Here is a 22440-nt window from a genome sequence, read left to right as displayed (position 1 = left end):
TAATTAATTTTTTAAAATGTAAATAAGCTCCACCTGTACTTAGCGGATTTTAGCAGGGTTGGCCCCAATTAACCACAAATAATGAAGGATCACTGTAATCCACATTGTTCATTTTGCAATTCCAGTTACAGTCATGGATGAAATTATTGGCACCCCTGGAATTTTTCCAGAAAATACAGCATTTCTCACAGAAATTAATTCAGTTACAAATGTTTTCAATATGAATGTGTTTATTTCTTGGAAGTGCATTGGAAAAACACAAAAAGCTGAAGAGAAAAGCCCAAAGGTACACAATTTTACACAGAATGCAAAAAATGAGCTGGGCAAAATTGTTGGCACCCTCAACTCAATGCAAGTTTCCTCTCAGATTGAATTTTGGACCACATTTCTTAGTGAACTGTTCCAGGTCTCTCAGATTTGAAGGGTGCCTTCTTGCAACCGCAATTTTGAGATCTCTTCATAGTGTTCAATATGATTTAAATCCGGACTCATCGATGACCACCTTAGAATTCTCCAGCGCTTTGTCTCCAATCATTTCTCGGTGCTATTGGAGGTACGTTTTGGGTCATTGTCGTGTTGGAACACCCATGACCTCTGACACAGACCCAGTTTTCTGACACTACACCCCACATTTTGACACAAAACATTTTGATAGTCTCCATATTTCATCACTCCTTGCACACTATCAAGGCATCCAGTGGCAGAGGTAGCAAAACGACCCCAAAACATTATTGAACCTCCAACATGTTAGACTATAGGCACTGTGTTCTCTTCTGAGGTGGCCATCGATGAGTCCAGGTCTAAATCATATTGAACACTATGGAGAGATATGAAAATTGCTGTTGCAAGAAGGCACTCTTCAAATCTGAGAGACCTGGAACAGGTCGCAAAAGAAGAAAAGGTCCAAAATGCCAACTAAGAGGTGCAGGAAACTTGTTGATGGCTATAGGAAGTGATTGCTTTCTGTTATTTCTTCTAAAGGATGTGCAACCAAATATTAAGTTGAGAGTCCCAACAATTCAGCCCATTTTTTGCATTCTTTGTAAAATTGTGTACATTTTGGCTTTTATTTTCAGCTTTTTTTTTTGGTTTTGGTTTTGCAATGCACATCCAAGAAATAAACACATTCATACTGAAAACATTTGTAATTGCATTACTTTCTGTGAGAAATGCCATTTTTTCTGGAAGAATTCCAGGGGTGCCAATAATTTCATGCATGATGTATGTACCTCTCTTGGGTGAACTTGACAGAGCGTTGAAGTTACGTTATGGTCACAGAAAGTTAGTTTATATTTCATTTATTTATGAGTGAAATGAATCAGACCTCAGATTTTTTAAACATACTTTACTGTATACCCTTTCAACAACATTGAAAAACAGTGAAACAGCCAATGAGTTGTTTACCATGAAATTGTCAAAGGACTACAGTGAGAAATCCATAGCTTTGCGTACCGCAACTTCAGGACTCCTTTGAGGAAATGCTTGTAACTTTTAAAAGAAAACTATAAGTTGAATTTCATGCTTATTGGTTGCTTTGGTTGAGGTTATAGACATAATGGAGGGTGCCACCTTTCTTCAGGTAGCAGTCGTGCTCATGGGTTCCAGGTCGGATCTGTCTCTGACACACTCCTAACAGGTCGTGGAAGACTAAATCACGGTCATAAACCTCAAGCCTCAAAACGTCACCCTCCTGGGCCTTAAAGTGGGAGAACTCTTCCTCCCACCAGGGGTTGGCATTGTCATCACGGACCTCTGTTTTGCCCAGATACTCGGAGCTGCAAAACACCTTGACATAGCCATCAGTGATCCCCAGAATGTCAGAGGGTAGACCACTGGCACGCAAGTTAAACACCTTGAGCTGGGCCTGAGCCACAGCCAGAGCAGACAGAACCAGAAGGAAATGTGACAGACCTGAGACCATGGCTGTTAAGGGAGTAGAGAATAACACATTATTAATATAAGTAGTAGTAAACATAGGAGTAATATTTTATAATGTTACATTAAAATCTATAGGAATATTTTAATGTCATGTGGAAATGGGATTACGTAAACATTTCAGGAATGTCAAATTAAACGAACTGGAAAATCTTTTAAATAAGACTACAAATAGTCCTCCACATAAGTACATACTCTTTGAAAAGTATTCCTTTTCAGTTTATTCACAATCACGACAGTTTCTTAGTCAAACTGGATTATCAGACAGCAAAGGTGGAATACATAAGGATGATAGAAATTTAATTTGAGTGTTTCCCATCAAATAAATCATTTTCAATCCAGATTTTTAATTTTATAATCACACCTCGCTTGCATTTAGTGTAGAAAAAAACAATAGTTCAAAGTGTCAAAAGCAATATGACAAGTTATGTGCCTTAATCTTACCTGTCTTTTCGGTGTTTTGTGTCTCAGTGTTGTAACAACTTCGATGTTTTTAAATGCCAGCAGGGCTCATATCAGTTTGATAACGCTGTTCCACAAATACATTGGAAGCACCTGCTCCGTTCTCAGCATTTTGCAATTTATGTGGGCGGGGTGGACCCCGCCTGACCCAACTGAACCACGAACTTGATATATTTTATATGCTGTTCAGCATATTACAGGTGTCACAAACAAAACAAAACAAAAACCTGATTGGATTGCCGATTCGATTCAATGATGATATTTGTTCATTTACTACGATCCGAAATAATTCAGTGTCTGGAAATTGATTCAGATTTTTTTTTGGTCAAATTGTACCAGTGTGACTGTGAAATGAAATAGAATAAAAATCAATAAGAATGCAAGAATGAAATAAATAAAAAGTGAAATCAATAAATGTTGAAATGAACAAATAAAAATGGAAATAAATGTTGAAATAAATATATATTGAAATCAATAAAAAGTGAAAAGAAATAAAAATTGAAATTAATATAAATTGAAATTAATAACATTTGAAATAAACATTGAAACAAATGTTGAAATAAATATTGAAATAAATACATTTTGAAAAAGAAGCATTTCAATGACACATTTAATAATTTATTTAATTATGTATGTATGTATTTACATTTTGCACTCCTGGTCCTACATAACTGCACCTCTGGCGCTTATAATTAAAATATTATGTATGTCAATAAGCCCCGACGCAAAATGGCCGACCAATGATAACGCAGTTTCCTCTTGGCTCACAGCGCGTACAACTTTCTATCGTTATTTATGTGATATCTATTGGATTCGGCGACGTAGTTCCTGCAGGACTGAACCATTCTGTTGACGGGGGGGTTAAGCCATTGAGGAAGCTCATAGAAATTTGCTAAAAGGGGTTAAAATCAATAAAGACGAAAGAAATATTATTCATAGTACATTATTTATGCACCACGTTCAATACTAAAAATGTGAATTCGTATTTACTTTTATTTATTTTTCCTTTTTAGACCTGTCCGTTTAGTGCAGTTAGTGGACTCGTCCTCCTTTTTAAACCCATTTTATTCTATGAATGAGAATATCAACAAGAACAAGACTGTCTTACCATTATTCAATTTAAGTTAAAAATAAAATGTGTGAGCAGATGGTAACGTATTTCAAGGATCAGTTACCAAAGAAAGACGCCGCTGAGGTGAGATGGTCACACGGAGTGAACAGCAGGGGCAAACTGAACGTGGCTATTCAAGGTTGGACACCTGTTTTCTTTTTACAAATTACACTACTGGTAACGTTAAAGGAATTGAGGAATTGGTTATACTCCAGAGAGACTTAAAATCTTCAAACTAACGTACTAGGATTAAATAAACCTACAATACAAGTCAAAAGTGAGTACATATATCTTGAATTGAACCCTTTCAGGGAAAGTGGACATTCAAAAGTTGGCACTTAAAGACCAAATGTGAAGTAATTTCATAACATGCCAAATAGGGTCACAATTAAAGTAATTAAACATTGTCCAACAAATAAAGCATGAAAAAATCATTTATATGTTGGATATTTGACAAAATAATCGCGTTTCCGAAGTTTGAGCCTGAAAGGGGACGAACCCAAAAGTGACACGTCACACCGAGAACAGCGATGGCAGCGCTCCATACCGCCGCCATACAAAGCCCTTCAAACAATGATTCAAACAGCGATAAAAGCGATAGATCGAGCGCAAGGGAGGAGATCCAAGTTTTTGAAGAGTTGGAGGAAGAAGAGGAGGTTGGAATTTTATGTTGGACCTAACATGTATTAGCCAGACGCTAATCAGGATGCAAACAGTGCGCCTAGACTACCTGACATGGAATGGAGACGACCCATCGAGATTACAAGACTGGTAAGATATAGGCTGTTATTATTTTCATGATTTGAAGATGCAGGTATTTGCACATAATTTTATGTTTTTGTCTATCTGATGACGTTGTTTAAAAAAAATAATAATCAGACTTCATGTTCATTTTGGCAGATAAAATAATAATATAAAAACGTTGGGGGAAAAGAAGGAGATGAGTAGTTGATGGCTTTCTCCACTTTACTGTGGCAACAATAAGAAAACAAAATAATAGCGGAGTGCCGCCACATTCGACCGCAAAGTTTTGCTTCTCGCTCATCTAACCCATCGCCTCCTACTACTCACAGCTCTCCAGTCCCAGCGTCTCTTAAACGGATCGTGCATAGTGTCTTGTTATGAGCTTTTTGTTGACCAAGGTATCGAACACATGACATGCTGACAACTTTGTTTCTTTATTAACACATGGAGCTAACAGTACGAACACAGCTTGGGGCTCTCGGCAGGCTGTGCGGAGCGATAGATAGAGCCTGTAGAAGTGGCGTCTAATGGCGTGAGGAAATGTAGTTTTTTCACACAAGTGAACAGATTACAAAGCACCACTTCAGTGTTGTCCCGAGACTACATTTCCCATGATTCACTGCGTGACCTGCGCCGCTCGCTGATTCGCTGCGAGATTGACTCAATGGCTACGCTAAACCAACACGCTAGTTGTCAGCTGTCATCTGTCTGCGGCTCTCGTAAAACACAAACTAGAAGGCTATCATGCGATCACCGTGAAAGAAACGCCGAACCGTCCAAAAGCAATTCAATGCTTGAAGCATAAAGGTGGAAATACATAATACAAATACAAATAAATGTGCACAAACTCACCGGCGGTGTGTGTCTCTTACGGCAACGTGTCCGTGAATTACCGCGACGCCGACCCGCTTATATGCACATCCACACCCCTTTCCCGATTGACAGTGGATTAACCCTTTCGGACAAGATCGTAGATGACGCACAATTTAAACACGCTTAAAGAGTTCATTGTGAGGCGATATTACCGAACAATACACACTGACATGGTCGACAAGATTACAGGGAAGATACGTAGCGAGAAATTGAAGCAACTTGAAGCTAGTTTAATTTCACCGCAGCAGTATTTCGCAAGAGCCCGAGAGTCGAAAGAGAACGCCACAAAGGTTAGTTGCGAGATTGTTGAAATTATTAATTTGAAAAATTATACAGCAAATGTGACACACAGAATGGCTTGGAAAATTTGCTTAAATATATTGTTCGACATAAAGGACGTCAGCCAAGGTCGGCCCCCCTAATTTTTACCACACCAAATCTGGCCCTCTTTGCAAAAGGTTTGGACACCCCTGGCGTAATCCATTGCCACTGATATTTATTATTGATTTTATTCCACGGATGGCATGGAGGTTTCCCCAGCTGCTGCAGTTATCTGAGTTTGACGATGATGAGTCACATCAATGTGCGAATGCAAGCAGCAAATCAAAACACCTGGATTCATTTATCTGTTCAAATGGCTGACATACTGACATGTGATCAGCAGAGATAGTTGGCTCTGATTGGTTCAAATGTGCATGTTTTCTGGAACAGCAAAAAACAACAGAAAATTGATCAAATGTTTAAGAGCAGGTAAAGAGTTGAGGAGGCCTATTTATCATATTTAGTTTTATTTGCTCTGATGGGGAGGTTCAGAGCATCTTAGCTGTCCATGTGCACTTTGGACTTATATTTGTTCATTTACGTTGCCCCCGCGACCCGACCCCGGACTAAGCGGAAGATGATGGATGGATGGATGGATGGATGGATGGATGGATGTTTGTGCGATCTTCAAAATATATTCCATTTCACTCTGCATAAGTTATTTGTACTTATTTTTCAGAATGTATGTTACTTATATCTATATTATTTAAAGAAAAAGTAAATGTTTACATTAACTTCAATTTCAATATACATCCTATGTTCTTAAGTACTTAAAACTGAGATTTGGCATTTAGTATGTGAGGAAATGAGGGAAAATAAAATTAGGAGATGAAGGTTGGGGTTATTGCTGTTTTTGTTAACTTTTATTTTGCAAATCATTGAAAAAACACAGTTTGAATGAAAATCAGTTTTTGTATGTGTTATAGAAATATGTGTGTCAAAACAGTTTTCTTTGAATTTCAGTAGTTTTAGGAGGTTTGACCCCCCACCCCACCCCCCAAAAATGAGAATAAATAAATAAATAAACAAAAATTTCTGACTCCGTGGTGACCTTCACGTTGGGGAGTTCCGGCAATAAATTCTAGCCACTTTCACCCCTGCAAATTATTCGTCAGTGTATTTTCTTCTATATATTTTTTGTGATAGAAAAAATTTATGAATTAACACTATGTCAATTAAAAACTAAATAAGTGAAATTAGAATTTTAGAAACAGAAATACACATGAGTTACAGCTCAAGTAACACTAGGTTTTTTTTTTCTTTCTTTCTATTTAACTCATTGCATGTTCATTTGTGGCGATGGACGTCTAATTCCTTTAATCCAGGAAGACTGGCAGTGAACGGTCATGTTTCAGTGCCATTGACGGCGCTAGACGTCCAATCCATATTCGGCCCTCCCAGTCAAAATCAATTGAACGTCTAGCGCCATCAACGACAGTCACTGAGTTAAATGAATACCCTTTAAGGCAGGGGTAGCCAAACCAGTCATCAAGGCCTGCTGTGGGTCCTGGTTTTTGTTCCAACTGATCCAGCACAAACAGTTGAACCAATGAGGTTTCTGCTTCAACAAGCAGCACTTCACTGCAATCAATGGATTGTGCTTGTAAAACAACAGATTTGTGATAAGGTGTCATCTTGTTTGGTTGGAATGAAATCCTGAACCCATAGCGGACCTTTGTGAAGTAGGTTGGAGGCCCCTGCTTTGAGGGTTAAAAATTAAAATGATAGTTCGTACATGAAAGGGTTAAAGTGCGTACGACAGGATTAAAAAAAGTCTTAAATAGCATTATTATGTGAATTAGAATCATATTTTGAGACGATTTGTCTATTTCCAACAATTTGGCAAAGCGCAGATGACGAGAAATTAGTCTTTTAATCCACCGTTCAGTCACGCCTACCATTATAGGGCTCTAGCGTCCCCAACAGGAGGATGACGTCAGCAGGGTCATGGTTTCATCTGATTTAGAATTCAACCTGTTGAGGGGAATTATTCAAAACGAGGAAAATGCGACGAAGCTAGTCGCAAAATGTCATTGTTTCAGTCTCTCTACTGTTTTTACAGGATATTGTTTTTATCAAAATATTTTCCCCCAATTGCTAAATAAATGGTATGGTCATGACAAATAACATTCTTGTGCTAAATGGAATATGAAATAATAAAAATGCATTTATTTAGTAGGACATGGCAAAATTACTCCATAATTTTCAAAACTGTCGACTTCACCTTTACTGTCGCACCCCCGAACGATACTTTATGCCACCGTAGTTAGTCAGGCTTTTCTCTTTTCCCTGCCCCGGCTTCAGAGAATGTAAACAAATCAAGAAGCATGACAGCTAGCCGACATGCTAACCTGAACCGAGTGACGTCTCAAAGTCTTATTATTGCTTTTCGAAGCGAAAAATCTCATAAAACTAGCCCGGATCAATTCACACAGCGGCGGGGTTGTCGATTGTCTTCGCCGTCCGGCAACCCACCTGGTGGCGAGAAAGTTAGAGCTCGTTCCCCTGCTACGGACAAGAGAGCTCGCCGGAGAAGCAGCTGGAGAGTACCGCCGCCGGACAAACCAGCCGACATCGGAGGAGCGCGTAGCTGCCACGTGGTCAACACGAAAATGACGTAAAATAATGCTTTACTACACGGCGAAGACATAAACAGAGAGTGGCGTGCAGTTGTTGCTAACATGGAAGGATGTGTCTGAGGAGAACTTTTCTACATTTCCATCCATGATCAAACGTAAGTAAATAGTCCTTTATTTAAAAAAAGTTTGTAGTGCTTACTTTGTAATCGCTGTATTCACGGCCATTTTTAACACAAAATTGCAATTTCTGATGGGGTTGAATAGGGCAATAAGCCAAGTATAGCGCTCTCCCAGCGCGGGCGGGGGGGACAAGCCACCAGTCATTGGCCGAGTGGTATTTTCGGTGGCCAATCAGCCTCAAAGTGCAAGCCACCTCCCTATTAAAACGTGTGCCATGATCCCAGTATTTGACATAATACAAAATACGATGTGTTCTTACTTCCTTGTGAGTCCAATGGTCCCACAGTAGTAGGGCTTGGTTTGACCAATATCCGCGGTGAACGGGAACCTTTTGAAACCCAAAAAGGCTCACACGCCTCTCGCTGGTGCAGCAACAATTTTCTGCAGCCGTTTGGCTGGCGTGATGTAAAAAATAAACAAATTAATCTGCAGAATCAGCTGAATCCGCAGTCCATCTGTACGCTATAAAGCAATGCTGCATTGCGAGATGCTGACCGGGGTGACGTCACATTCGCATTCGTCCTAAACCCGAGACTGAAGCCGGAAGTCACTCATTTTCATGGCGGGATTCAAAAATTGAATATATAAATCGATCACTTCCACACACATCCAAGCGGTTCATTTCATTCAGGAGCATAAAGCACAGCGTGAAATATGGAATAAACATGCTTTTTGGTGTCATATGCATAGAATAATAGAACAATGGAAATTTCAAAAAGGGATTGCTTTATTGCAGAATACAAACTCAATGTTCAGGCATAGATAAACAAGATAAAAAATACATTAAAAAAAACAATCTTTTTAAAAAGTACGAATATACTATATGGCCTCACTAAATAATCATTTTCCTGCAGATAAGTATGTACATTAGGTTTTTAGTATGGCCTGCAAATAATTGACTCTTGCATTTACAAATATTTTACTTGCATTGGTCTATCCAGTTTGTATTGGCTTTTATTTTTCCGTGAACCTGTTTTTTTTAATTTTTTTTTTTTTTTTTTTTTTAAATGTCAGATACAGTCTGTAAGAAAAACAGGAGGTAGAGTGGACGAGGGTTTGATGATGGGATAGAGCTGGGTGTCATCAGCCTAGCAAAGGAAGGAAATGTTAGATTCATGGAAAATATTACCAAGGGAAGGAAGCTGATGATAAAGAGGAGGAGCCCTATGACAGATTCCTGAGGTCCACCTATGCACGCATGCATGCTGATATATTCCTTAAACTCTAAGGGCCTACACATATGATTGAGGCTGACATCATCGTAAGAGGTCATGACCCCAAGGAGCCAATCATGGGCCACCCACCTGACACTGACAGTGACATCACACTGAAAGAGTGGCTTGAAGTTGTGAAGATGCATGACAAGGGAATCAAACTAGATTTCAAGAGGTGAGACGTAATCAATTTGTATTCTTAAAAAGTGGTGAGTGTTGATATGACGCTGAATTGCAAACCCATTTTGATGTTTCTTTGCAGCCTGGAGGCTTTGTCTCTTTCTGTGGCCTTATTGCAAGAAGCGCTGGCTCAGATGACCATTCCGGTGTGGATCAACGCTGATGTCCTTACAGGACCTGGAAATCGGGGAGCACCACTGGACCCACAAGCTTTCCTGGCTGCTGTCAGGACTCTTCCCACTAATGTTGTTCTTTCCCTCGGTTGGACAACGCAGTGGACTGCAGGGACTGATAACCCAGGTGAGGACAAATCGATTAAACCACGTAATACATACAGTATTTTATTCCCAGGTTTTAAGTGTTATTTCCTACCGTAATTTTCAGACTATAAGCCGCTACTTTTTTCCCCTCATTTTGAATCCTGCGGGTTATAGTCCAGTGCGGCTTATTTGCTGATTTATTGGGTTAATAGGTAACACTTTATTTGACAGCGCTGTAATAAGACTGCTATAAGACTGTCGTAATTATGACACTATCATGGGCACGAATGTGAATGCATATGACAGATGTCATTAAGTGTGATCCGGCAAATTATGTCACTAACTTCATTTACAGTATGTCCAGCTCGGATCTTTTACATCTATTGAGTGAGATCATTTGCTGGTTGACACAAAATGATATCTGTCATAAGCATTTATTAATGCTCATGGCAGTGTCATGTCATAATTATGACGGTCTTATGACAGACACTCATATGGCATCACTGTTAAATAAAATGTTACCGAATAGCATACTAACTAGCAATTAATGAAACAACTGGAACAGTAACTGAAAAAACAATTAGCACAGAACATGAATTTTTATTTTTATTTACATCTGTAGTGCTGCAATGCATGCTAAGAGGCATGTTGGATGACAGCAGGTGGCAGCAGAGGTTGACAGTTTCCTCCAAGGGTGCAGTGATGGCCAAATGAAGCTTCTTGAAGCGATGAAGCTTTGCAGAAAGTTGGTTCACGACAGCTGCGGCTTATAGTCAAGCGCGGCTTATCTATGAACAAATGCTGTTTTTGTGTCGAATTTGGTGGGTGGCAGTTTATAGTCAAGTGCGCCTTATAATACGAAAATTACGGTAGTTTGTTTCGTCGCATTGACATATAAAAACCCTTATGTTTCCCAAAAAGTTTGGGTTTGTGGTCACGACTTCTATTTTCCACTTAGCTATTTTCGATTTTTTTTCCACAAAATAATCCAGAAAGACAGTGGCATTGCCAAAAGATACAAAAATATATACACTGCTGGTCAAAAGTATTGGCACCACTACAATTCTGATAATGCTCAATTTCTCCCAGAAAATGATTGCAATTACAAATGCTTCGATAATATATTCATTTATTTTGCTTTCAATGAAAAAACACAAAAGTGAATTTTTAAAAAAAATCATTATCATTTTACACAAAACTCCAAAAATGGGCCGGACAAAAGTATTGGCACCCTTTGAAAAATCATGTAATGCTTCTCTAGTTTGTGCAATTAACAGCATCGGTTACTTACCTGTGGCACATAAAAGGGGGTGGCAATATCTAAATCACACTTGCAGCCAGTTAAAATGGATTATAGTTGACTCAACCTCTGTCCTGTGTCCTTGTGTGTACCACATTGAGCATGGAGAAAAGAAAGAAGACCAAAGAACTGTCTGAGGACTTCAGAAGCAAAATTGTGAGGAAACATGGGCAATCCCAAGGCTACAAGTCCATTTCTAAAGACCTGAATGTTCCTTTGTCTACTGTGCGCAGTGTCATCAATAAGTGGAAAGCCCATGGCACTGTAGCAAACCTCCTTAGATGTGGACGGAAAAGAAAAATTGACGAGAGATTTCAACGAAAGATTGTGCGGATGGTGGATAAAGAACCTCGACTAACATCCAAACAAGTTCCACAGTATCAACCTGTACTATCCGTCGGCGTCTAAATGAAAAGGGACTCTATGGTAGGATACCCACTTCTGACCCAGAGACATAAAAAAGCCAGTCTGTAGTTTGCCAAAACTTACCTGAGAAAGCCTAAAATGTTTTCGAAGAAAGTTCTCTGGTCAGATGAGACAAAAGTATAGCTTTTCGGGAAAAGGCATCAACATACAGTAGAGTTTACGGGGGGAAAAAAACAAAGCCTTCAAAGACAAGAACACGGTCCCCACAGTCAAACATGGCAGAGGTTACCTGATGTTTTGGGGTTGTTTTGCTTCCTTGGGCACTGGACTGCTTGACCGTGTGCATGGCATTATGAAGTTTGAAGACTACTAACAAATTTTGCAGCACAATGTAGGGCCCAGTGTGAAAAAGCTGGGTCTCCCTCAGAGGTCATGGGTTTTCCAGCAAGACAATGACCGAAAACACACTTCAAAAAGCACTAGAAAATGGTATGAGAGAAAGCACTGGAGACTTCTAAAGTGGCCAGTAATGAGTCCAGACCTGAATCCCATGGAACACCTGTAGAGAGATCTGAAAATGGCAGTTTGGAGAAGGCACCCTTCAAATCTCAGAGACCTGGAGCAGTCGGCCTAAGATAAATGGTCTAAAATTCCAGCAGAGCATTGTAAGAAATTCATTGATGGATACCAGAAGCGGTTGGTCGCAGTTATTTTGGCTACAGGTTGTGCTACCAAGTAATAGGCTGAGGGTGCCAATACTTTTGTCTGGCCCATTTTTGGAGTTTTGTGTAAAATGATAACGATTAAATTTTTTTTTTTTTTTTTTTTTTTTTTTTTTGTGTTTATTCATTGCAAGCAAAATAATGAAGATATTACTAACAAAGCATTTGCATTTGCCTTCATTTTCTGGGAGAAATTTGGATTATCTGACATAATTGCAGGGGTGCCAATACTTTTGGCCAGCAGAGTACGTTTTATACTCCACGACTCTCCCGAAAAAAGTGGAAGAGGAAGTACTTTTTTTTTTTTTTTTTTTTTTTCGGTATTGGCAAATTTTAAAAATCACGTGACTTGGGCTCTGGTGCAAAAATATGCAATCAGGACATCCCTAGTTAAAAATACCATACATGGTACTGCCACCACTTTTCAGGGTATACAGTAAAGTGGTGCTTCAAATATTCCCCCATTTATCCAGTAAAAATATTAAATATGCAGAGGAAAAGACATTATGGGATTTCCTCAGAAGCAGCCAAGTAAACGCTCAATGTGACATAACCTATTTTTCAGGTTACAGTTGGGAAATGGTGCACGAGATGGAGGACATATGTCGAGGGCTGGAACATCTTATCACCTTCCCAGTACGGGCGGCCCTTTTGGCCCAGTCTGTCTCTGAGCTCACATGGCTGCTGCAACAGTCAGACAGGTCTGACACATTCTCTTATTTACAGTTGTTGTAATGTTTATTGGATAGGATAATTAACTGTGATAAATCACCTCAATCCTAACAAGTAATACACGTTTTTACATTGTCGTGAGACTAATTGACTTTGAAACTGGCTGGACAAAATTCATAATACTTTAGACCGGCATTACTGTTTGAACATAGGATTCTTGCCGATGCTGTGGGAACATTATGACATAATAAGTTAGCTCTGTGTGTAAGTTTGTTTGTGTGTGTGTGTATTCTGTGGTGACCAGATAAGCCATGATAAAATTTCAGATAGTTAGCTTTTGAGTGTATATTTCCTGGAAATCCAACATGTGACTCTTATTGGGAACACAGTGTTTTTGATATTCCCATGTAGCTGAATGAGCTTAACCAAAGTAGAAATAATATCAAAATTATATCAGCTGCATTCATGGTGCAAAACCAACAGTAAAATTAATCATTAGAAGTCCAAATTTAACATTTATGGCAGTGATTACAAGTAAGATATAACTTTTACAATGCGACTGTACGGAATGACGTCTGCTTATTCACTACTGAACTAAATTAAGCAAGGACAGTTTTGACCACATGTTGCCTTGACAAATGTATGAAGTGAGCAAGTGGAAAAACAAGGCAATATGTTCTTGGGCCCACAGACTGTGTGTGGGCGTTTCAAACTGCACCTCCCATTGTGTTTTGGGTGAGTGGTGCAGCATAAAGTGGAAAAGGTGAACGTAGATAAGAGGGTGCGATGATTCATTCTGTCAGTCATGTTGCAGAAAGAGCTTAGTTTTACCCAGTGAAGCATAATAGGAATGCAGCTCAGAGCTTACTATATACACATAATAGGATGTACCTGTACATAAATGAAATTTTGTTCTATTGCTATCAGTAATTATGGTGATGCCAACATAATTGAACAAGACTAATGTCATTTCGAGAGACGGTGAGAGCGAAAAGTGGTAGTTGGTATGTTGCAAAATGGATTTTGGTATGTGTCATTTTTTTGGTATGTGGCATTTTTTTTTGGTATGTGGTAAAACGGATTTTGGTATGTGGCATTCTTTTGCTATTTGGCAAAGTGGATTTTGGTGTGTGGCATTTTTATGTGGTATGTGGCTTTTTTTTTTTTTAATGGTATGTAGCAAAATTGATTTTGGTGTGTGGCATTTTTTGGGGTATGTGGCAAAAGAGATTTTGGTATGAGGCAAAACTGATTTTGGTATGTGGCATTTTTGTTTTGTATGTGGCATTTTTTGGGGTATGTGGCAAAACAGATTTTGGTATGAGGCAAAACTGATTTTGGTGTGTGGCAAAATCGATTTTGGTATGTGGCAAAATGGTTTTTCGTATATGGCATTTTTATTTGGTATGTGGCATTTTTTTTTTCTTTTGGTATGCAGCAAAATGGATTTTAGTATGTGGCATTTTTATTTTGTATATGACATTTTTTTGGGGTATGTGGCAAAACAGATTTTGGTATGAGGCAAAACTGATTTTGGTATGTGGCAAAATGGATTTTGGTATGTGGCAAAATGGGTTTTCATGTATGGCATTTTTATTTGGTATGTGGCAAAATGGATTTTGGTATGTTGCATTTTTTTGGTATGTGGCATTTTTATTTGGTATGTGGCAAAATGGATTTTTGTAAGTGGTGTTTTTTTTTGGTATTTGGCAAAATGGATTTTGATATGTGGCAAAATGGATTTTGTTATGCGGCATTTTTATTTGTTATGTGGCATTTTTTTTCTTCTGGTATGTGGCAAAATTGATTTTGGTATGTGCCATTTTTTCGGTATGTGGCAAAATGGATTTTGGTATGTGGCTTTTTTTTTTTTTTTTGGTATGTGGCAAAATGGATTTTGCTATGTGGCATTTTTTTCTTCTGGTATGTGGCAAAATTGATTTTGGTATGTGCCATGTTTTTTTGGTGTGTGGCAAAATGGATTTTGGTATGTGGTATTTTTTTTTTTGGTATGTGGCAAAATGGATTTTTGTAAGTGGTGTTTTTTTGGTATTTGGCAAAATGGATTTTGATATGTGGCAAAATTGATTTTGGTATGTGGCTTTTTTTTTTTTTTTTTTTGCTATGTGGCATTTTTATTTGGTATGTGGCAAAACAGATATTTGTAAGTGGCGTTTTTTTGGTATTTGGCAAAATGGATTTTGATATGTGGCAAAATGGATTTTGTTATGTGACATTTTTATTTGTTATGTGGCATTTTTTTTCTTCTGGTATGTTGCAAAATTGATTTTGGTATGTGCCATTTTTATTTCGTATGTGGTGTGGTATTTAAAATTGAGCATTACCAAAGACTCGAACGTGGCTTGCGCTATAAATCCATCCATACATCTTCAGCCGCTTGGAATATTTTTAATTGGGACATACATATGAAGTAAAATATGCCGGCGCCGCGATGGTGTGTCAGCGCAACTTTCCTATTGGTGCGTTCAATGTGCCAACGACGTTCCCATTGGTTGTAAATAGTGGTGTCAGTTAGCACACAGTTTGCCTGCGAATCCAACCAATGGGAGTGTCGCGTTGGCACATCGGTCGCACCAATAGGAAACTTGCGTGTCGTGTGTTTTTGCTCTGTAGTTAGTTTGGGTATCATCAATTATTCCACTGGAGAAGTCCAGTCAATATTCATGAAAAAACTGAGGGTAACTCTTTAATTGCCAAATAGTGCCATGAATTGTGACATTTAGAAAAAAAATAATAATAGACTGCGAAACTTAGAATGTTTGTTTGGACTCGGTAACATAGGCCTATAGCAAGAACTTTTTAGTAGGTGACACTTAGAAAAATAATTTGACCTGGTGACACTTAGAAAATTGTTTGACTCTTTACCACTTAGGTGTTTTTAGAGCATGTTTTATGTTTTGGAGGGAAAAAGTGTAAAGCCTTAAAAACTGCCAAAAATTGACTCCCTTTGAAAATACACATTTTGGCATATTTGGGCTGTGCCAAGTTTCCTGACAAGTGTTTGGAAAATTTCCCGGTGCTCCCTGTCCCAAAAAAATTTTTTGAGGATTTTTTAAAAATTGGAAAATTGTGGTTGGAGACCAAAAAAAAAAATCAAGTACCTTTAAAACTATTATACATGTTTTTTGTGTGCAGGTATTCTCTAACAGTGTGGACCGGCAAGAATGACAAATTCCAAGTACAGGACCTGCTGCCTTACAGAACATGTATTGATATCACCAGGATCTGCTATGACTTACCAGAAGCGCAAAGGTCAATGCTGACAAAAGATCTTAAAAAATGAGACATCAACAATCTTTATTCAGTCAAAAATGGGCGCCTAAAAATAAATCGTGAAATCATTGTGTACTAATCGTTATCATCAGTGTTGTCACAGATTACTTAAGAAGGATTTTAATTACTGATTACTGATTATGCCTCAAAAAGTAATCTAGTTACTGAATATTATCAAAGTATTTAAGTTAATTTAAAAACAATTTATTTATTTAACCATTTTTCCTTGCTGCATAAACATAAGAATGACAACAGAAAAATATCATCGCATGTAATTGACTTTCCGATAATTGAATTTAAAGCGGAAGATAAGAATTTTTCACATAAGGCTTAATCTTCGAGTTAGCGGGGTTCAATTAGTGGATGGAGTTTATTTCAACCACCAGTCACTCGAGCTAGCTTAGCAATTCCGGAGCCCTGAAATTAAATAAATACCTGACAAACCGCATAGAATTTGTTGAAATCAATTCACCCGACTAATTAAACCCCAGCTAACTCGAAGATTAAGCCTTATCTCCATTGCTGATTTCAATTATTAGCAGTAGTAGTAGTATTTGTTTTATTTTTTATTTATTTTTTTATTCTATTCGTGATTAAATGCGATTTTTATGTATAATTTTATTTCCTATTTCGATTGTCTTTGTTTTTACGTTCTATTGATTTTAATGTGATTTTTTTCTATTATCTTCATGTGATGTAAAGCACTGTGAATTGCCTTGTGTTGAATTGTGCTATATAAATAAATTTGCCTTGTCTTGCTTGCCTTGCCTAATGTCAAAAATTCTGAACTTTGGGTTAGGGTTTAGGGTTAACAGCGTTAGGGTTTAGGGTTAACAGCGTATCAGTGCCCAATGTAAAACAATGCAGATTGACTGCAAAATAATCAATAACACACAAATAATTTGCACAGTGCAATAAACACTAAGGTGGGGGCGGGCGCAAACGCGCGCGCACAACCAGGAAGTACGCCGTACACACACGCGGTCTATTCTGCCACAAAACATGGCGGCCAGACTGTTCTCTCTGTATTTTTCAAACATTGGGAGAAAGGTCGGGGCCCTAGCTCCTTACTGACCTCTCAAACCAGGACAAACGTATCCGTCCACTCAGGTTCGTTTATTTGCATGATGTGTTCTTAACGAGCAACGTCACTCTTGCACGCCGGAATTCGTCCCCACAACAACACAAATGGTGAATGGGAGAGCCGAGAATATGTTCCAATCTGCGGTAAATTTAGTTTTAAATGACCAAAAACAAATCGAACCACTGACAACAGTCTGTCTCGCGCTAGCCATGTTGAAGACACTTCTCCATTCTCTTTGTATGTTTACTTCCTCACGCTAAAGTTTCTTGTCGCTTTACCAACGTCGCGTCCGCCCGTCACTGATTGGTCCACTCCGCTGTCTGTTTGCTGTGACTTGCGCCGCCCAGGGAATTTGATCCGCAGAATGGTCGCCAGACTGTATCGCTGGAACAGCGGTGAGTATGGAGTTCCAGGCAATTTAAGACCATCATAATTATGACATGACACATCCATTAGCATTAAGGAATGCTTATGACAAATGTCTTTTTGTGTCATCCGGCATATCATCTCCCTTTTGAATAGATGTAAAACATCCGAGCTGGACATAAATGGCCTTTGTGACGTAATTTGCCGAATGACACTTAATCACATCTGTCATGAATATTAATGCCCATGATAATGTTTCGTAATAATTATGGCTGTCTTATGGCCAGAGGCGTAGCAAGGGTCCATGGGGGCCCCAGGCAACAAGCAACATGGGGCCCTTAGAGCGTGTGCAAGTAAAGGGGACAGTTGGACTTGGCGCAATAGCATATTTAATAATAGTATAATAACTAGGGCTGACAAACGATTAAAATTTTTAATCGAGTTAATCACAGTTTAAATATAAATCATAATTAATCGTAATTCAAACCATCTCTAAAATATGCCATATTTTTCTGTAAATTAATGTTGGAATGGAAGGATAAGACGGATATATACATTCAACATACTGTACAAAGATACTGTATTTGTTTATTATAACAATAAATCCACAAGATGGCATTAACATTATTAACATTCTTTCTGTGAAAGGGATCCACAGATAGACTTGTAATTCTTATAAGATAAATGTGAGTACAAGTTATAGTAATTTTGTATTAAAACCCCTCTGTATGTTTTCGTTTTAATAAAATTTGTAAAATTTTCAATCAAAATATAAACTAATAGCTCGCCATTGTGGAAGGTAGTGACTGAAATACACCACAAGGTGTCAAGGGCGAGTTTTAAATTAATTAGAGCTCTAGCCAAGTTTTTCTAGTGCGTTTTGCCTCTCGAGTTCATTGTACCTTACGTTCATTTGAGTGCTGACTTCACAACGTACGAGACCGCTGATAGTTTGTATTTTGTGACTAAATATTGCCATCTAGTGTATTTGTTGAGCTACACGAAATGTTTGAATAGAGTTTGACCAAAGTCTGAGTATTATTTTGCATAGCTATTTTGATTGGGAATGCCAGTTCTCTTTGCATTGAGCGCTTTTCTTTTTGTAAACATTTTTTTTTTTTTGAGAGAGATAGGCATATTATTTTTGTTGTGCTTTCAGTATATGATACTATAGCGACTTAACTGTTCTGCCCAAATGCATGATGGGAAGTTGGGCAACCATGACTGTCAGTGGTGGCTGCAAATTGCACATCTTCTTTGCGTTGTGTTCAATACATGGTGTTAAGAAAAAGATTATCTGCTTTCATTCTACCCCACATCGCTCGCCACGATAGTTATAATTGTTGTGGAAGAGATGCCAAAGCTTATGCCAATAAATAGCGCGGCCCCAATGAATGCCTGAGTCGACTCCCCTTGCCTGTCTCTGCCTCCTAGCTCTCAGTATACATAAAACGGCACCATTGTAGTCTTTTTGCGACAATGTATGAGTGGGTCGTCCCGCGCATACATTGAATATTTTAACGTGATTAATTAAAAAGATTAATTACCGCCCGTTAACACGATAAATTCGATAAAAGCGCCTCGGTCTCATTGAGTGTCTTAAAAAGCGCTCTAAGTGCCCGGCTTCTACTACATTAGGACATAAAACTACAGTAACATAGTACACTCACCGCTATCTTGCTTCCTTTTCTCCTCTGCTTGTTTTTTTTCTTTTGTCACTTCCAGAAGGATAATTTCTCTTCATTTTGGATCTACGCCAATTTAAAAAAAGCCGATATAAAAAAAGCCAAATTGCCACTCACTCTCACTCTGAGTCACGTGAGTGAGGGGGGGAGTGTAGAGCGAGTGAAAGGGCCCTTTCAGGGAACTCAGACACAAGGCTTTCACTGGCAATGTTGCACTTGTTGCTGCGACAGTGCAGTAAAGCTGCGTGTGCTAAATCTGTTGGCCCTCTAGGGGCCCCTGCTGGCTGGGGGACCTAGGCAATTGCCTGGTTTGCCTAATGGGACGCGACGCCTCAGAAGTTATGGCAGTCTTATGACGCCGCTGTCAGTTAAAGTGTTACCTATTCACCCAAATAAATCAACAAATAAGCATCACTGGATTCAAAATGAGGGGGAAAAAGTTGCGGTTTATGGCCCAAAAATTACGGTAATGAGATTACAATAACGCTAGTGACAACACTGATTATCATGACATTACCTTTTTTTTTTTTTTTTTTTTTTTTTTGTTGTTGTATCGCAGGGTAATTTTATGCATGCATGTATAAAACTACCTTCATTTTTAGAGGATTGTGTCTTGTGTTGGACATCAGAAATAAAAGACACAAAAATACCTCAGTATAAGCTGCATTCCTTCTTAGAAACTAAAACATTACTTGTAGTCCATTACAGCCTTATATTGTATAGTATATTGTAGCTTTTCACTTTAGAAAGCTTTTTATCCAAATTGCCCATTTATAGGATTGCATCCTTGAAGCTAGAACTGCATGCTCAAAAGGAAAACAGGTTGCCAGTGGCAACAGTTGCACTCAACTTCCAACATTCACTTCTTAACTGTACAGTATTACATCACACTTGGATGTACGCACGAGACAACTTACACAATGATTTTTATTGTGAACTGAGCTAGAAAATTCACAATAAATGAATGAAGGTGGGATGAGACCACTGAACACACCCATATGTGGCACTACGGTTAGTGCACAAATTCATCAAACTATGCTTGCATTCCTTTGGACAATGACATTTTTTTTAAACAAAGACCAACATTTTATTTCATAAAGGATTTGAAACAATCAGTGCTTTTCAGATTTCATAATGTGGGCATTAAGTTCTATAATATTCTTTTATTCCAACAGTGAAGATTCCATTTTTAATACAGCATTGTATTGTTGCAAAAGAAATTTGGCAAGCTCTTAGAAAATAATATTTTTTAGGCCAAAGTGGTGTAAAATATGCCAAGATTTAAAGCTAAATGTATTGTCATAGCTTGTTATTCCAATATTTTTAATAAATTAGTCTCATAGCAATCATACACATATCATCAATCATACATTAATGTTAAGAACAAATATTTCGAAATCTCTCAAAAAGTGCACAGCCTGAAACTACTGATAATACCTGTTGATTTTTTTGATCAGTCTTAAACTGCATTCATGTTTTTCAAAATATACATTTATTAATAACTTTTTATTTTACCAGGAATTATCCCATTGAGATCAGGGCCGGCCCAGCCTATACGCAGACTATGCAGCTGCTTAGGGCCCCTGACCACTTGGGGGCCCCCAATCTGGCAATTTTTTTTTGCAGTTTGCTTTATTTGACTTTTGTGACTTTTGATACTTGATTACAAGCTTAAAAAAATAAAAGTTCTTCCTTAACTTCTTTCTTTCCTCTTTTAGAAAAAGGTTTGGCGCTATCTACTGTAAGTACTGACAATCATTTGGGGGGAGAAGTTTTAAGTATACAGTGCAACAAAATCTGATTAATATACAAAATATGGACTTATGGGTTGGATTGCATGTATGGGTTACACAGTATACTGTGACGAAATGGTGGGCCAAAAATACGGGCCCCTTTGCATTATTTTGCTTAGGGCCCCCAAATGGCCTGGGCTGGCCCTGATTGAGATTAAAAACCTCTTTTTCAAGGGAGTCCTGGCCAAGAGGCATAAAGTTACAATTACAACATAGTTAAAATCACACATGAAAGCAAGTAGTTTCACCACAATTAAAACGACATTCAAATGAGAGAAAACAGTTACAGGTTAAAGGAGGCTATCTCGAGTGCTCTCAGTCAGGATCTGAAGTCATTCAGTGAGATAAATTCTGTTAGTTTCCAGCCATTTCGCAACAGGTTCCATGTAGAAGGAGAAGAGAAGGCAAAAAGCCTTTTTACTGAACTCTGTGGGAAAATGGAACATGTTTTGATGCTCAATTTGAGTCGCCACATGGGCCTTCCCTGAGAAGTCTGAAATGAATCAAATGTAACATTTACTGTTAGAACTTTCTTAGTCAGGAATGCAAGTTAACAAATATAGTTTGATATTTCTAATCATGAGCCATAGACTTCACTATCAGTTAACCGGAAACGGGACACGGGGCCACTCATTAGGGGGCCTATTTTCAAAAACTTAAAAATCAAAATATTTTCAAAACCGGCGGTGACCTAAAACCAAAACAGGCACCTACCTTAGGCATATACAGTGGGGCAAATAAGTATTTAGTCAACCACCAATTGTGCAAGTTCTCTTACTTGAAAAGGTTAGAGAGGCCTGTAATTGTCAGCATCGGTAAACCTCAACCATGAGAGACAGAATGTGGAAAAAAAAAACAGAAAATCACATTGTTTGATTTTTAAAGAATTTATTTCCACATTAGAGTGGAAAATAAGTATTTGGTCACCTACAAACAAGCAAGATTTCTGGCTGTTCGTTACCTGTATTAATGGCACCTGTTTGAACTCATTATCTGTATAAAAGACACCTGTCCACAATGTCAGTCAGTCACACTCCAAACTCCACTATGGCCAAGACCAAAGAGCTGTCGAAGGACACCAGAGACAAAATTGGAGACCTGCACCAGGCTGGGAAGACTGAATCTGCAATAGGTAAAAGGCTTGGTGTAAAGAAATCAACTGTGGGAGCAATTATTAGACAATGAAAGACATACAAGACCACTGATAATCTCCCTCGATCTGGGGCTCCATGCAAGATCTCACCCTGTGCCGTCAAAATAATAACAAGAACGGTGAGCAAAAATCCCAGAACCACACAG

The 22440-nt window shown here is 38.4% G+C and overlaps 2 protein-coding genes across 5 annotated transcripts; one reads left to right on the top strand and one right to left on the bottom strand.

Moving 5' to 3' along the window:
* Positions 1 to 1335: 1335 nt before the first annotated feature.
* Positions 1336 to 5110, bottom strand: LOC130912805 (perforin-1-like). Of its 3 annotated transcripts, none has more exons than XM_057830859.1 (2): positions 5105 to 5110; positions 1336 to 1923 (listed from the first exon to the last, which is right to left on the bottom strand). In XM_057830859.1, the coding sequence occupies exon 2, from the start codon at positions 1919 to 1921 to the stop codon at positions 1523 to 1525; it is 399 nt and encodes a 132-aa protein (XP_057686842.1). In that variant the 5' UTR covers positions 1922 to 1923; positions 5105 to 5110; the 3' UTR covers positions 1336 to 1522. The 3 variants fall into 3 exon arrangements, with proteins under 3 accessions (XP_057686842.1, XP_057686841.1, XP_057686840.1); XM_057830858.1 differs by lacking the exon at positions 5105 to 5110 and adding an exon at positions 3573 to 3652; XM_057830857.1 differs by lacking the exon at positions 5105 to 5110 and adding an exon at positions 2380 to 2475.
* On the top strand, positions 3334 to 16967 carry fam151b (family with sequence similarity 151 member B). 2 transcript variants are annotated; one of them, XM_057830856.1, is made up of 5 exons: positions 3334 to 3592; positions 9435 to 9594; positions 9682 to 9899; positions 12813 to 12948; positions 16076 to 16967. In XM_057830856.1, exons 2-5 carry the CDS (start codon positions 9446 to 9448, stop codon positions 16221 to 16223), a joined length of 651 nt encoding a protein of 216 aa, XP_057686839.1. In that variant the 5' UTR covers positions 3334 to 3592; positions 9435 to 9445; the 3' UTR covers positions 16224 to 16967. The 2 variants fall into 2 exon arrangements, with proteins under 2 accessions (XP_057686839.1, XP_057686838.1); XM_057830855.1 differs by having other exon boundaries at positions 3341 to 3647.
* Positions 16968 to 22440: the final 5473 nt, after the last annotated feature.

This window comes from Corythoichthys intestinalis, chromosome 3 (assembly GCF_030265065.1).
Source record: "Corythoichthys intestinalis isolate RoL2023-P3 chromosome 3, ASM3026506v1, whole genome shotgun sequence".
NCBI classification, from domain to species: domain Eukaryota; kingdom Metazoa; phylum Chordata; class Actinopteri; order Syngnathiformes; family Syngnathidae; genus Corythoichthys; species Corythoichthys intestinalis.
The sequence above is the reverse complement of the archived record's forward strand: the minus strand, read 5'-3'. Positions and strand labels throughout refer to the sequence as shown.